Source organism: Geospiza fortis, unplaced genomic scaffold (genome assembly GCF_000277835.1).
Source record: "Geospiza fortis unplaced genomic scaffold, GeoFor_1.0 scaffold346, whole genome shotgun sequence".
Lineage (NCBI taxonomy): Eukaryota > Metazoa > Chordata > Aves > Passeriformes > Thraupidae > Geospiza > Geospiza fortis.
In genome coordinates this window covers 2,425,427-2,439,330 of record NW_005054361.1, presented here as the reverse complement: position 1 = coordinate 2,439,330, position 13,904 = coordinate 2,425,427, and the positions used below count along the sequence as shown (strand labels likewise).

At 41.2% G+C, this 13,904-nt stretch overlaps 1 protein-coding gene across 1 annotated transcript; it reads right to left on the bottom strand.

Moving 5' to 3' along the window:
- Nucleotides 1-357: 357 nt before the first annotated feature.
- Nucleotides 358-1,440, bottom strand: CCR4 (C-C motif chemokine receptor 4). Its single transcript, XM_014308204.1, has one exon. The coding sequence runs from the start codon at nucleotides 1,432-1,434 to the stop codon at nucleotides 358-360; it is 1,077 nt and encodes a 358-aa protein (XP_014163679.1). The 5' UTR covers nucleotides 1,435-1,440.
- Between the last annotated feature and the right edge of the window lie 12,464 nt (nucleotides 1,441-13,904).

Genomic DNA, 13,904 nt, shown 5'->3' with positions numbered 1-13,904 from the left:
GTGCATGTGCTGATGACAAGGTACTGTTTCACCTCTGCCCCTCCATGCAGGCCAATCTCTCGATGCTGGTGACAAAGAAGGCACACAGTGCAGTGCTTTGCACAGAGCTGAGCAGTGATTTGTGCTGTAATCACAGCAGAGAAACCTTGCATGTCCATCCTCCATGTTGCACATTCTGTCATAATACTGAGAAAATCTAGAGGCACAAATAAAGCTGAAGTAAGTAATTATCCGGCACTAGCTTATTGTTAAATGTGTTTGCATTTGCTTAGCTTTTTAAAATTCCTGCTTTTCAAAGTTCCTGCTGTTTGTTGTCAGTTTGCTTGCTGCTGAGTTCAGTAGCTGGTCTGAAATGTGTTACAGAGCGTCTTGGTCTCCTGTAGACTGTGTGTGGAACGAACTGGTAGATTCAGTGTGGTAAGTGATGTGAACTCCACACCACTTGCAGAAATACCCTGGTAACTGCCAGTTCTTAAAGAGCATCTTCAGGTACTTCTTAAATTTCTCCCCCATAAAGAAGTAGATGACTGGGTTGAGGCAGCAGTGAAAAAGGCCGAGGATTTCCGTTACCTGGAAAGCGTAGTCCAGATTCCTGCTCACTTGACAGTCTTTAATGACTCCCATAAATTCCAGCAGTTGTAAGAAAATAACAATGTTGTAGGGGGTCCAAAAAAAGAAAAACACAATCATGACAACAAAAATCATCTTCACAGCCTTATTCTTTTTGTCATTTCTACAATGAACTAATGTTTTAATGATCATGGAGTAGCAAAATGTCATAATTATAAAAGGGATTAGGAGCCCTAAAATGTTGACTTCCAAAGTGGAAAAAAGCTTCCATGTTGTGAAATTTCCTGGAAATCTCGGCTTGCAGGTAGTAAAATTATGTTCATTAAAAGACTCTCTAAATACAAGCTCGGGGACTGAGGCTGAAAGAGCTACTAGCCACACAGCAAGGCTAGTAATCAAGCCATGGAAGGTGGTCCTTGCTTTCAAGGAAAGCACTGCACGAACAATTGCCAGGTATCTGTCTATGCTCATAAGCATAATAAAAAATATCCCACTGTAAAACCCAACCAGGTAGATCCACGAAATTATTTTACACCATGGAGTTCCAAAAACCCATTGGTCTACTGTGAAATAAGACCAGAATGGCAAGGATAAAACAAAGAGCAAATCTGAGATGGCGAGGTTTAGCAGGTACACATCAGTCATGCTCCTCAGCCTCTTGTATTTGAAGAGGACCACGATGACCAGGATGTTTCCAGCGAGCCCAACCAGGAATACCAGGGAATACAGAACGGGTAGGAAGGAGGCTGCAAACCTCCTGACGCCTTCTTTACTGCATAGTTTTGGAGCATCGTAATAACTATCGTAATAGTCATAAAAGGTTGAGGGTTCGACTTCAAGGGACTCTGTACTTGAAGAACTCATGTTTTTTCCCCCAGTTCTGAGAAGGGAAGAATATAAAAATGTCAGAATAGAAAAATGTCAGTGACTTTCAGTCCGTCAAGACCACATGGTTGCTCCACAAACCTGAATCAGGAGTGACAGCTTGGGACACGACTCACTGCAGGTTCTCAGACATTATGTAAGCATTGTGGGATGGATGCATGTGCACACTTGAACAAGGCATTGTCCTTAGCATGCGTGTGCTTAGTCCTTGCAGCACTGTGTGACTTGCATGTCAAGCACAAAGGCATGTTCAAATGGATGACAGGAAAGCAAATGGGAGTGAAAGATGTGGGCCACAAGTGTCAAATCAGAGAGGGTTAAGTTCCATGTAGAGCAAAGTAAAAAGCAAACTCACTATTATAGCAGTTCAGAATTTGACTCACCCACCTTTCCTATCAGGTATATGTCACCCACCATAGGAAGACAGTGATAAGCATTCATCAGACTTTTCTTGTGAAATTACCTTTACTGAAAGCTGTCATGAGCTTTCAATAAGGGCTTATTTTCAGTGGCTAAATGAATAACAGGAGTTTGTCATCTTCATATTTATGTTCTTTTCTAATAGGCAGATACAGAGTTTTAAGTGATGTAAGTTGGACACAGGGAAAATATCTTGCTGACTTATGAGTCTGTGTGTTATTCACATCACAGCATCATTGTTTTAGCCTAACATACCAGAAATTTAAGTCTGAGTTCTGTTCTTACTTGTGTGTGTTATTCGCATCACAAGTGGCATTTTTTTAGCCTATCATATCAGAACTCTAAGCCTGTGCTATTTTCTTCCCCTTTGTCTTCATTTTATGAGTGTAAAGCAGAAGAGAAGTGAGTTTCTTAGCTTTACTTGTCTTAGTCCTGTGTGTTGTGCTACATACCAGCAAACTTTGATTATCATTAATCAGAGACCTACTGTGTGTGTTCCCAAGCATGACACCTTTCCAGCCTACAGTTCCATTCCATTCTACAGAGAGAGGAATTTAATCTGATTTACAAGTCACAAGGACAGAACTGTTTGACACCAGTGGTATAGAAATGACAGCTTTACAGCAACTGCATCCAGACATACCTGAATTTAATCTAGGTTCAGCATAATATATTTGAATACTTAAAAACATATGCTCACAGAATACACCCACTTCTGATAATGCAAGAATTCTTAAAACTTCTTAAAAAAATCACCTGAGCAACTATAAAATGTAAATGAAAAAGCCTTACATTCACACATATCATGAGTGTACATGATACACAAATGTTTGAGCAATTGCATTTTATGAATTTTACCTTTTCTCCTCCTTTCTTCTCAGATGAGGTGAAGAATCTTCTTTGCTCTCAGGGTGCAGAATCTCTTGCTTTTCTTCAGGTAGCTCTGCCAGTGAGGTGCTACCCACGCAGCAGTATTCTCCAGATGTAAAAAGCAGATGTCACTAGGTAGTTGTGTCTCTTAGCAAAGCTTCAACTTCCTTAGACTTACTTGTATCACAAGTACTTCTCTTCTCAGGGCTCATCAGAGATAGTCCCTTTAAGTCAGAAATAGAATTAAACACATAATGTTTAAAAAAACCCACAGTTTCTACTGCGAGACTGATTACTGAGTTAAAGCATTTTCATTTCATCCAACAATCATTAAAATTGATGTCACTAAGCGCAGATGTCACTCAGCTCTCATTCAACTGAAACCTTGTTCTTTTCTTAATCTCAGAAAAAAAATTCAAAGAATCCTCTGTAGAGAGCAGAGAGGAGGCAGGCACTTGGTGGGTGTGTGGGAAGTGTGTTTCTAGTCCTCTGACAGATAACTAATTTTGCAAGTTATCACTAACTCCTACTTATCATACTAAAAATAGAAATGAAGACATGTTAATTCACACTACCTTTTTCTTGATGACTTCTGTTGCAGATTTTATGTACAGCAAATCTACCTTCTACCACTGCCCGGGACAAAATGTAACAGTGGTCAGAATACTGAATAAGAAGTAGGATGTGCGCACGTGTGTGTGGTCTAAGGGCAGAGCGTGCTAAGTGCTGAGGTTTACCGAGGCTTTCTATCACAGTAGGAAGGCTCAGCACCTTCTGTGAATTTCTCTTGAGAGTGACATGGGCCTTATTTTTCTTTTGGAGGATCCTGAGAAGGGAGAAGAGAGCATAGAGGACGTATGGTAGCCAAGCGGGATGGTTGTGAGTCCTGCCAACAGTACAGCTGTGCTGGCAGCTGGCAGGTGCTGGTCTCCTCTGTTTCCCAGAAAAGGCCAGCCAAGAAAAAGTACAAGCCATTTCTCAACAGGGGAGCTTGCTTTCTTGTGATCAGCAGAAACTGAAAATACACAGTGAGAAGCAGAAACAAGAAATCTACAGAGGGTGGTAGTGAGAGTAGTAAGAATCAGACATCTCTGTCCACGAGAGATTGTTTTCTTGTTTGCTCTCTGGTGTTATTCCAGACACAGGTATAGCTTTTGTTCAGTTATGCCATTTGCTGCTATCTCATATGCCTTTGACACTGTTACACTGCCCAATAACTTATGTTTGGTTGAAAAGCTTGATGTGAATGTAATGCAAAAAGCTCGAAGCATGAGACGCAGGATTTACTGGTCTCAGGTTTTGCCAGAATAAAACAACTGTGTGGGAAGGACCTTGTTGGTCATCTTTCACAAGCTGGATCTGTAGATTTTTAAATTGGTCTCTGAGAGACGTTCCTCCTGTACTGGTTATTGCTCTGCAGATCACTTACATTTTCTCTTCAGTTTACTAGCCGTCCTTAAAGGATGTGGACATCAGATAAGCAGACAACACTGTTGTACCCATTTCATCAGCTCTGCTCACAGAAGCCAGAAGCTGTTCCTCTTGCTGTTATTTGTCTCTGTAAGGACCTCCTTAATCTCTTCTTTGACATGTTGTTGCACTAGAGCCGCAAGTTCAGCTCTTCAGCCACAATAACTAGGACAGAAAATCTTTCTTTGAGTACATGCTTTTCAGGAAAAAAACAACTCTTGCTCTTTACAATGCTCTCTTAGGCATTGATGTTTCTTAGCTCTGGCTGTAAATTTTTTCTCCTCAACAAGCCACCAAGCATCTGCATGCTTATCTTGTCCCACTCATTATTTTCAGCTCTATCAAACCAGATATCTTCTTTGAATTTCATCAGTGATGATTTTTCTTGATTTCCAGATGAAGAGGTGAATGGAACTGAATCCAGATATTAAATCTCTTTGACCCTGTAGGAACCCTGCTTGGTTGAGGAAAGATTTCCCATCAGCAGCAACATTTTGTGAGAGGTGTTGACCATCATCCATCACCAGTCTTTCGAGACCTATCCTTAGCACACAGGCTGCACTTCAGACATGCTTCTGATCTTTCAGGCATACTGTCAGCAGAGGAAAAGTCTGCAGCCATGTGAATTCTAGTTTAGAATTATCCATATGGCACTAGTTTGAAGAAAACACCTACTTGGCACAGTGCCTTTTACCCAGTCCTTGTTTGGAAGGCTTTTGACTGGCAGATGCACCTGCCATAATATCAACTCACTTCATGATAAATTGCCAGATGGGAAGGACTGTCTTTGTAAGGAAACTGAGCAAGAATGTTTCTGCAGAAAGAGGAATGCTCAGCCACAAAAAAGAGAAAAACAGTTGCAGTTACAGATGCTGAAAACCTATGATGTGTGAACTCCAGAAAATTATTATTAAAAAATTTATCTGCCAGTTCATGAAAATCAAGAGGATGTGAATGAATTCTGGAATACCTTCTGATGGCTTACCAATGAACAGAGTCCCTGGGAGAACCTGAAAGGAAAACTGGAGAGAAAAAAGGAAAAAAAACCCAAAAGAAATCTTTGAGCAAATGAGACAATGCAGAAAATAGAGGAAAGGTGTTGTGAGTGCTGGTCCTGCAATTGGTTGGAGAGAAAAGAGTGGAAGGGGCTGAGCATAACTGCAATCTCCAGTGGGGGAGCTCTGAGGTCCCTTGTAACACATGGCAGCCTGTCTTTTTCAGATGCGTCTTGGAGAACCTGGCAGAGACTCAGCAAAGGAGAATGGCAGGAGATGGCAAGATTACAGGGGAAGGGGGAAGCATTCTCAGTGATGCTGCTGTAAAACTAAAGGTTTTGCAGGGGAAGAGAAGAAGAGAAGAAGTCATTTTACCTCTTTACTAAATGGTGTCAGGATATGTGACAGCAACCAGATAAATCACAGGGTGGACCAAACCTGATTGGCCTGACTGGAAGGAGATTAACCTTTTATATGGGATGGTGTGTGTGTGGGGGCGCATTAGGTGCAACAGGAAGGAACTTAATAAAAGCATAATGTGGAACAACCCATACCATAAAAAACTTTGCTTTCAACCAAAAGATTATTTCAGCCCCTCCCATCTTTTATGGGAAGCCTTATCATTAATTTGCCATTTTACAGGAGGCATAGGAGTTTTGCCCAAGGAAGAAATGGAGATAGACATTTGCCTAACCCACCAAGTAGATACCACTGATATGCCAGTGCACCATCCATTCTGTCTGATCTCAGTGCTGGCCAGGGACAGATAATTCAGACAAGTCCTCGTTTGGAAGAGGCTGGCCCACAAGAGAAGCAGATGACAGTAAATAAAAAGGGACAACTATTGCAAGAATTAGTATTATGATTGATTGTGTGGATTGGTGCGGGATCCAGGCTGCCAAAGTCACAGATGGGCAAACATTTACCTTTCTCATCAAACCATTCTCTCCATCAGGTAACCAGCTCCTTTGTGTGTTGTCTGGCCTTGTGGGGTTCTTCTTTTGCAATTCAGGTGAATTTGAATCACTTTTTGCACATCTGTAGCTCCCATTCTTCCTTGTTAGCAAAGTGTTTGCACTACCAGTTCATTGTACAGTTCCTTTCTTTGTAATTTTTTAATGTATTCCAAATTTCCTGTAGCAAAAAAGAGCAATCTGACAGAGAAGGTTCCTTAAAAAAGGAAGTGAATAATTTCCTAGTTTTAGAGACAACCACTATTGTTGCTTCTCAGTGATTCACTCACAATTTACTTCAATCTTTTTGAATGCATGCATTCCCTTTGGCTAAGATAGCTGTTTGTGCTGACAGGGAAATTATTTAAGCCAAAAACACCTCTTCCTTGTTCAGTGCTAAGCTGCAATTCCCCTCATTTTTTTTCTTTCAGTGGACCAATCCTGTGCATTCTACTGTTTCTATCCACTGGTGATTCTGTGAATGGTGTCAGTCATCCTTTTCCTCAGCCTCATTTGCTTTCTTTCTACATGCTGTGCTTGCAAAGCTGCTACAGACAGAACTCCTCATTAAAAAAAAAGAACTGAAACTTCTTACCTCAAACATGACAGAAATAGTCTTTTTGTGTGCTGAATTTTGCTTAAAATAAAAATCACTGATGCAAAAACATCAAGGGACACTTTTAGGGGTGATGAGTTTATTCTTCCTAAATGGCACAGCAGGGAGCTTTCTTTGTCATGTTCAGTGATCTCTTAAAAGTCACCAAGCAGTTTCTACAGGTAGGTAAGAAGTCTGCGCTGTTTCCACTCTGAGGAGTAGCTGATACCTGAGATTGAATTTTTTTTTCTAAATGTCTCAGCCATCATCTAATCATCACTATGAGGTCCTATTAAAGGCTGGTCTTTCTGAAAAAAAAAAGAAAAGAAAAAAAAAAGGCAGTGGTGAAAGCAGAAGTGTTCTCAGGCCACTTTTGTGATAAGTTTAGATACAGAGGAAGGATGACAATGTGGTGTAAAGGCTTTGTGTTCTGTGTGCTTTGTGTTGGTGCCCTCAAGTCTCAAACACTTCAGTTGCTGGTAGCCTTTTAAAAGCTTATTAAATGACTGGCCTTATCCTGAACATCTGCATCTTCAAAGTCTCTCCTGCCTTGTTCCTTCCATGGCAGATGCAATATAAAGAAGGCTAGTTAAAAAAATTAAGGTATTTTCAGAGGATCGAGAGGGAGAAAGAACTAATACTTATCTTAATGATTACTAATCTTTCCATGTTTGCCAAGGCCCAGGCACTCTGTTATCCCATGGAAAAGCTGTTTCATTGCAAGGCTTGTTTAAGACAATCTGTATAGCCAACTTATACAATATTCAGTTCACTTTTAGTAGCAGGGGAAACCACTCAGGACACCAAAATAAAACTGTGACAGGCACAACAAAAGGTGTTCATTGGAGCATCTTTGTCATCTTTGTGATTCACAGGATATTCTGATGTGCTTTGTGAATTGTTGGTGAAACTGCCTGTAGTTAATTTTATATCCACAGACTTTCATTTGCTTGCGAGCAAATAAATAAAACCTCGGAGAAATTGATGTTTCTTCCATCAGCACAATGTAATGACTAATTTTTCCTTTTCATAAACATATTTTTTACACTCTGTACTCGCTCATCAGTGACTCCACTTGCTTGACTGGGGTGCCCTGCTTTAACCATGAATGACTTTCAGGTCCAATGGAGTTTAATAATGCCACCTTCTGGTGGAAATGCAAAGAAAGCGCTGACACTAAAGATGGGCAGAAGGAATGATGGAGTGAGCTCAGGGCAGTGTGAGCTAGACTGATCACAGGGAGAGTGAAAGGGTGTGGTGACTCTGGAAATATTTGGCTCCAGGTGCTCTTAGCCTTGTGCAAAAAGATATATGCCACTGTCTACAGTTGCACCTTCTGAATGTGACTTGAACTGTAAACCCTGGCCTGGGCATTCTGTGTTGCTTTTATTGTAACTTGAATTTTGTCCATCCCTTCACTGTAGCCTCCTGAAACCTGAACTACCAGGCGGATCTGGAGAGCAAGGCTCAGCAATGGGACCAAGAAAAAGGAACTGAACAAGAGACCAAGTGAGGGCAAGCCTTAATGATTCAAATGAGGGCTCCCTTGGGGAAAAAAATCAAAATCAAAACAAAACAAACCACAAAAAAAACCCGCCCAAAAAACCAAAAGCAAAAAACAAACCAAAACACTAAGCAAAACAAAAAACACAAGGAAAAAAACCAAAAAAACAAACAGTAAAAGAAGGAAATAGAAAAAGCATATCACAGTATGAGGATACCTATTTTCTAACACAGGAGTCCAAGGGGGAGGGGGGCTACAATAAAGCAGAGACTCACTACAGAGGTGCACTGAAGCCACTTAGGGGTTATGACCTGGTAAATTTTAGTCAGCTCTAATACTGCCATTTCCAAAATTGGCAAACCTGGCTTTGAGCTCCCTCAGACACAATCCTTCCAGGGCAAAGAAGATGTGAAGTGAAGGTCCTTCATCTGTACCAGGAGACCGAGCTTGATTCTTTTGGCAAAGGAAATGCTACCTTGCAACACAGAAAAGAAAGGCTTACAAACACTCTGGAAAGGAGATAGTATCAAATGAAATGCAATTGAAAAAAACTCAAGAAAAGCAGAAAATCAGGAGATTTAGTGCCTTCAAAAATGGTCTCTGAGGAAGCAAGCTGCAGTGCAAAGGACCAAAATTGGCCAAAACTAACCTCACAGATGTTGCAAAAGCAGGGGAAAAAAATCAAGGAAGGAGACACAGCTTGGAGGGGAAGATAAGAGGGACATGGTATGGATACTTAAAAGAAAAAAAATAAATAAAGGGAAAAATCTTCCCCAAAGACAAAGCCATCAAAAGGCAGGCCATATGCCATCAAGTGCAGGGACATGCACCAAAGCTTGCCCAATTGATCCCCATTGAAATGGCAAGATTTTGTTTCCCTTCCCGAAAGGAAATTTCATTTCCTTCATCCTTCATTTCATTCATCCCTAGGAAGTGCTGAAGAAGCAATTCCTGGGCGCACTTAGCCAGCTCCCCATGCCTGGATGCTTACAGGCCATTAGCGCTGCTGATTCCCTTTTTCCTGCGGGAAAAGCTCCCATTGCACTGTGCTCCAGCTGTGGCCAAACTGGGATCTATGAACTTGATCTATGTTGCTCAGCAATTGCCTGGGGTGAAATGGGGGGCAAAGGGCTGTGGACAAAGGTGGTTCAACAACCTGCTCCAGGTGCGTTTCAAATTTACCATTTCCTTCTGGTTTGCTCCTACTTGGTTGGAGACCAGAAAATTCATTGAAGCAGCAGCTCAGGGTTTCAAGCAGCTCTCACCTGTACGGAACCGTCCTGCTCCGGGGCACAGGAGATTCCTCATGGGGACAGCAGCCCGTGTCTGACACCAGGGGGAACTGTCATGTCACAGGAGCCATCGCCGCTCTGCTTCTTCAGCTTTGTCCATGTCCTCTGACATGCCCTGCAAGTTTGGGCCACTGCAATCTCTGCTGACATTTCTATGCCTCTCGGTGGCGCTGGCTTTAATTTTAATGTAGCAAATTGATCAGCTAAACGTGAACTCCTCATGGGAGAAATGCAGCTTCTCAGTTGCTGCGTTATCCTGGCATATTGGACCTATGTGTTGTGGGACTGCTGTGCTACAGCTGGGTATGTGGCAGTGACAAATGCATGCAATTTATCAGAGACTTAAAATCTGAGTGGGGTGGGAAACAGACTGTTCCAGTGACAGCACCAGTTGGAAAATGGATTATATTCCCTGTATAGTGAAACAGCAGTGCCACAGTTCTTGCTGGCATTCTCTATCCCATTCACCAACCTTTGCTGCAGTGATGCGAAGTTCATGTGCTCCTTCCTGCTGATTGAAATATCATGGTTAGAAATGTGGTAAATGCAAATTGTTCTTCAAAAGCAAACCATTTTCCTCATGTCCAATGGGAGTTATTTCACAGTATTTCATTAGGGAGAGGAATGAAAAATGCAATACATTAACATTTTTGTGTTGCATATTATTGTAACAAGCAATATCAGCCACAAAAAATTGGTGGATTTATTTTCCTATTCTGAAAACAATGTGTTAACCCTGGCCCTGTAAAACACAGATCTTGAGGTTTGGGTGTGTATATGGTGAAAACCAAGCTCTTACAGTGGCTACCAAATAAATTAGGAAGTTCTGCTTACAAGTGACAGCAGAATTATTGCTAACTTCAACAGAAAGTATATGTATGTGGTTAAGTGTCAGAAAAAAAAATTTAATAGTTAGAAATTGTTCTCAATTTTTGCTTTCATTACTGAACTTAAATTTCAAAATAATAACTCTGGATGACACAGAATTTCATTAGAGTTTCAGGTGTCCTACAGAGTTAAGAAACTGGAGTGCAAACAGTAAACCTTTGAGCAGGACTAGGTATGTTCTTAATACAGAAAATATTTCATTCAGTGGCTATTTTAGAAGTGGCGTGTTAGTGACCTTTGGCAAATATGCATCATGCTTGGGCTATAACTACAGAGGAAAGACATTACCACATGCAACCTGAAAAAGCAACAGTGGGTAGTGATAGTGCAACTTCAGATTTTCTCTGAAAAATTCTCAGGTTTTTTTTAAGTGATAGCAGGACTTGGGATTCGCATGGATCAGACTTGTTCCCTTGTTGTCCTGCTAACACAAGGGCCTTATATCACTCACAAGATTACAGTGAGGGACCTCACAAAAGTTATAGAGACAAAACAGAAATGACAGAACTTAACCCATAATCCATTAATTCATTAATAGTTTCTCTGTGAAGAACATCATTAAAATTTCAGACTACCCTGGGCCAGGACTTCAAATCTACTTCCACCAAATTCTGAATCCAAAGGAAATATGTGGTTAGTGACTGGTCCTTCTGGTGCCAGTGTTGGAAATGTCAGCTTTCACTGCTGAGCAATTTCCTAGGCCAATGTGATGCTTTGACCAGCTGCATTTCTAAGCTTTTTGTACAAGTTTTTTGTTTAAAAAATCCCCAAAAAAAAAAAAAAAAAGAAGAAATGTAAATCCTATTGTTTTGGAACTGTGTTGTAATATTTGAATGAGGTGCATTCACAGCAGCACCTAAAAAATACTGATGTCCATGTATCTCACTGCAAGCAGTTCAGCTAAATATGGGTCTTGTTTATTCTGTTTTTAAGTAGAACATGAAATATAGTCATGAACCTGCCAAGGACATTTGGATTCAGGTTTTACTGGTTCCTCAAACTTAACCCAGCTCGGAAAAGATTTATAGTAAGTGTCAGCGTGATTCTCAAAAAGGAAAAAAAGTTGATAATAAAGAAAAATTTGGATACAAAGATAGCTCATCAACCTCAAAACCCCAAAGCCCAATACCCACCCCCCAAACCCAAAGATTTCCTCCCCTTCTTTTTGCACATCTAAATTCTATAGATACACGTGTGTGTGCATTTCCATGTGTAAATTGTGACTTGCTGGGTAAGCAAGAGTCTGTCCTTAATTTATAGCAGATGAGAAGGTTTTATCCCATACTGAGAGAGTGATTTACTTTCTCATGGGTAATGGGGAGGAACTGGATGTTGCTGCTCCTCAGGGATGTGTTCATCCAGTCTAAGGATAAATGTATCATTAGTGCTGTACATAGAAAAGCTTTGCAGGTCGTAAAGTAACCAGGCAGTTAGAAAACACCAATTTCCTGCTGCAGAGGTTTTGAAAGAGAAGTTGTGCCTTTAAAAAAAGGCTACAATTAACAGAAAGTCCAGTTCTTAAAGAGACATCCATGGACTTTCTGTCAGGCTTGAATGGTGCAGCACAGCAAAGGGCAGCAAGGTCTGTCTCAGCTTGCAGCTGAACCCAGACCTGGTAAAGTTTGCTACTTGCTGCTCTCAGAGCACAGGTCTGTACCATGGGTGCCAAAGCTTTTAAGGAACAATTACAAGAATACTTTTCCTGTTAATACAAACAAAATTAAAATGGTGATTTTGGTTTTCACTTGGATTTTCAAAGATTTACTGCTGCTCCTATGGGGAGGAACCTGCAAAAACTAGCAGTCTGTGGTGGAGCCAAATGCCTACAAACCCCCTAAAGTTTTTAATCTCATACAAATGCTCACATATTGAGCAACAAAACCATGAAAATAAAGGGCAACTATAATAACTTGTAAATGCATGGCATAAAACTTGACAATGTTATGCTGGCAATCCTTGGAAGTATTCGATTGCACGGTGTGACAGAGAAGACAGGAGAGCAGGGTTTCAGGAGGGGCCCTTTGGAAGGGAAGTGAACTTGGAAGTGAAGGTTTTTGGCAGCTTGCAGAGGACCCAGGGCTGTCAAGGCAGTCTGACTCACAGTAGCAAGTCTGCCCTGCCAGAGGGAGATGGCTCTGGAAGGAGAGGGATGCATTGTGTGCTGATGGGTAGCATTGCTGGGGAACCACAGGGTCAAAGCAGCAAAAACCTCTCCTTTCCTGGAGAGCTGGCATCAAGCTCTGGGTTTCCACCTTCCATTCTGCAGACAGCACATGGATCATATTTAAAGGTGCCTTTTCCTTTTCCCACTCAGTAACTCACCATTGTCTGAAAAATCAAAGGGAAGTTAAATATACCAAGCATGATTGCATTGCTCAGTTTGGCAATCCACTGTCTTCAGGCTGACTTCAGGCTGGTAACTTCTTGTTTAGCCTCAGAGCCTTCCTCTTTCTTTCTGCACATCTTGGCATTTCTTTAAAAAACATTGTAAAAATACCATTTCTTAAAATACCACCTTCTTGGAGGGAGTGACAAACAAGTTGCCTTGTATTACTTGATTAGGCAGACTGAATTTTGAAAAATAATTTAATTTCAAGTTACACTCATGCTACACTTAATCTTAGACAAGAAGTCGGGAGTCTGGAAGACTACTTATAACTGAAAATTACAAAATTGAGCATAGAGAATTTATTCCCACCAAATAGAAATAGCTTTAGGAAAACGTTGGGTTCAGTTGGGTTTTTTACTGTAGATTGTGATGAATAGGAAAATTGCTCAATGGACACACTCTCCTCCACATTTGCTAGGAAACAAGGTGGTACTAAGGTCCACAAAGAAAGGCCCTACTTCTCCCCCTGACAGTCTGAATCAACTTTTTTGTTTTAGTTCAAAAGTGAGAGTGTTTCTTCAGATTTGGCATATTACCAGTTCCATCAGTGTACAGAAATAGGGTTCCACTGTCATGGATGTGTTTTGTAAGACTGATCCTTGATTTTTCCATGTAAGGTGATGTCAGCTTCATTATTGGCAACAGTTCCTGTTTCTACTCACCTAACTCTAGTCCACAGTGCCAACAAATTCTCCTTTACTTTTGTAGCAGATGATGACAGGGATGCCCAGGTAAAGGACTCCGTTTTCTGATGGACATTTTGCATCCCCAGTGCATTGTTACTGCAGGAGTAACAAGGATATTTGGAGGCTGTGCAGTGCACATGGGAAATGTGTCCTCTGGGATGCATTAAGTCTGGGTACAGCTGCAGTTTTCCCTAGGGAAATCATCTGTGGTGGGAGAGGCCCTAAAGGTTGAGGAAGGCTGTGGTAAGGAGAATGGGCAAGTGATTATTTTGTCCCCAGAGCCATTGTCTGTGATAGTGTAGTCATGGCTGGTGTTTACAACATGTGGCAAGCAGGGCATGGGTGAGAGGCAGGGACTTTCTGTGCTCAGCTTGATTGTGCTGTATT

Coding starts and splice junctions, on each gene's coding strand:
- CCR4 (XM_014308204.1), bottom strand. CDS start 1,434: ATGAGTTCTTCAAGTACAGAGTCCCTTGAAGTCGAACCCTCAACCTTT.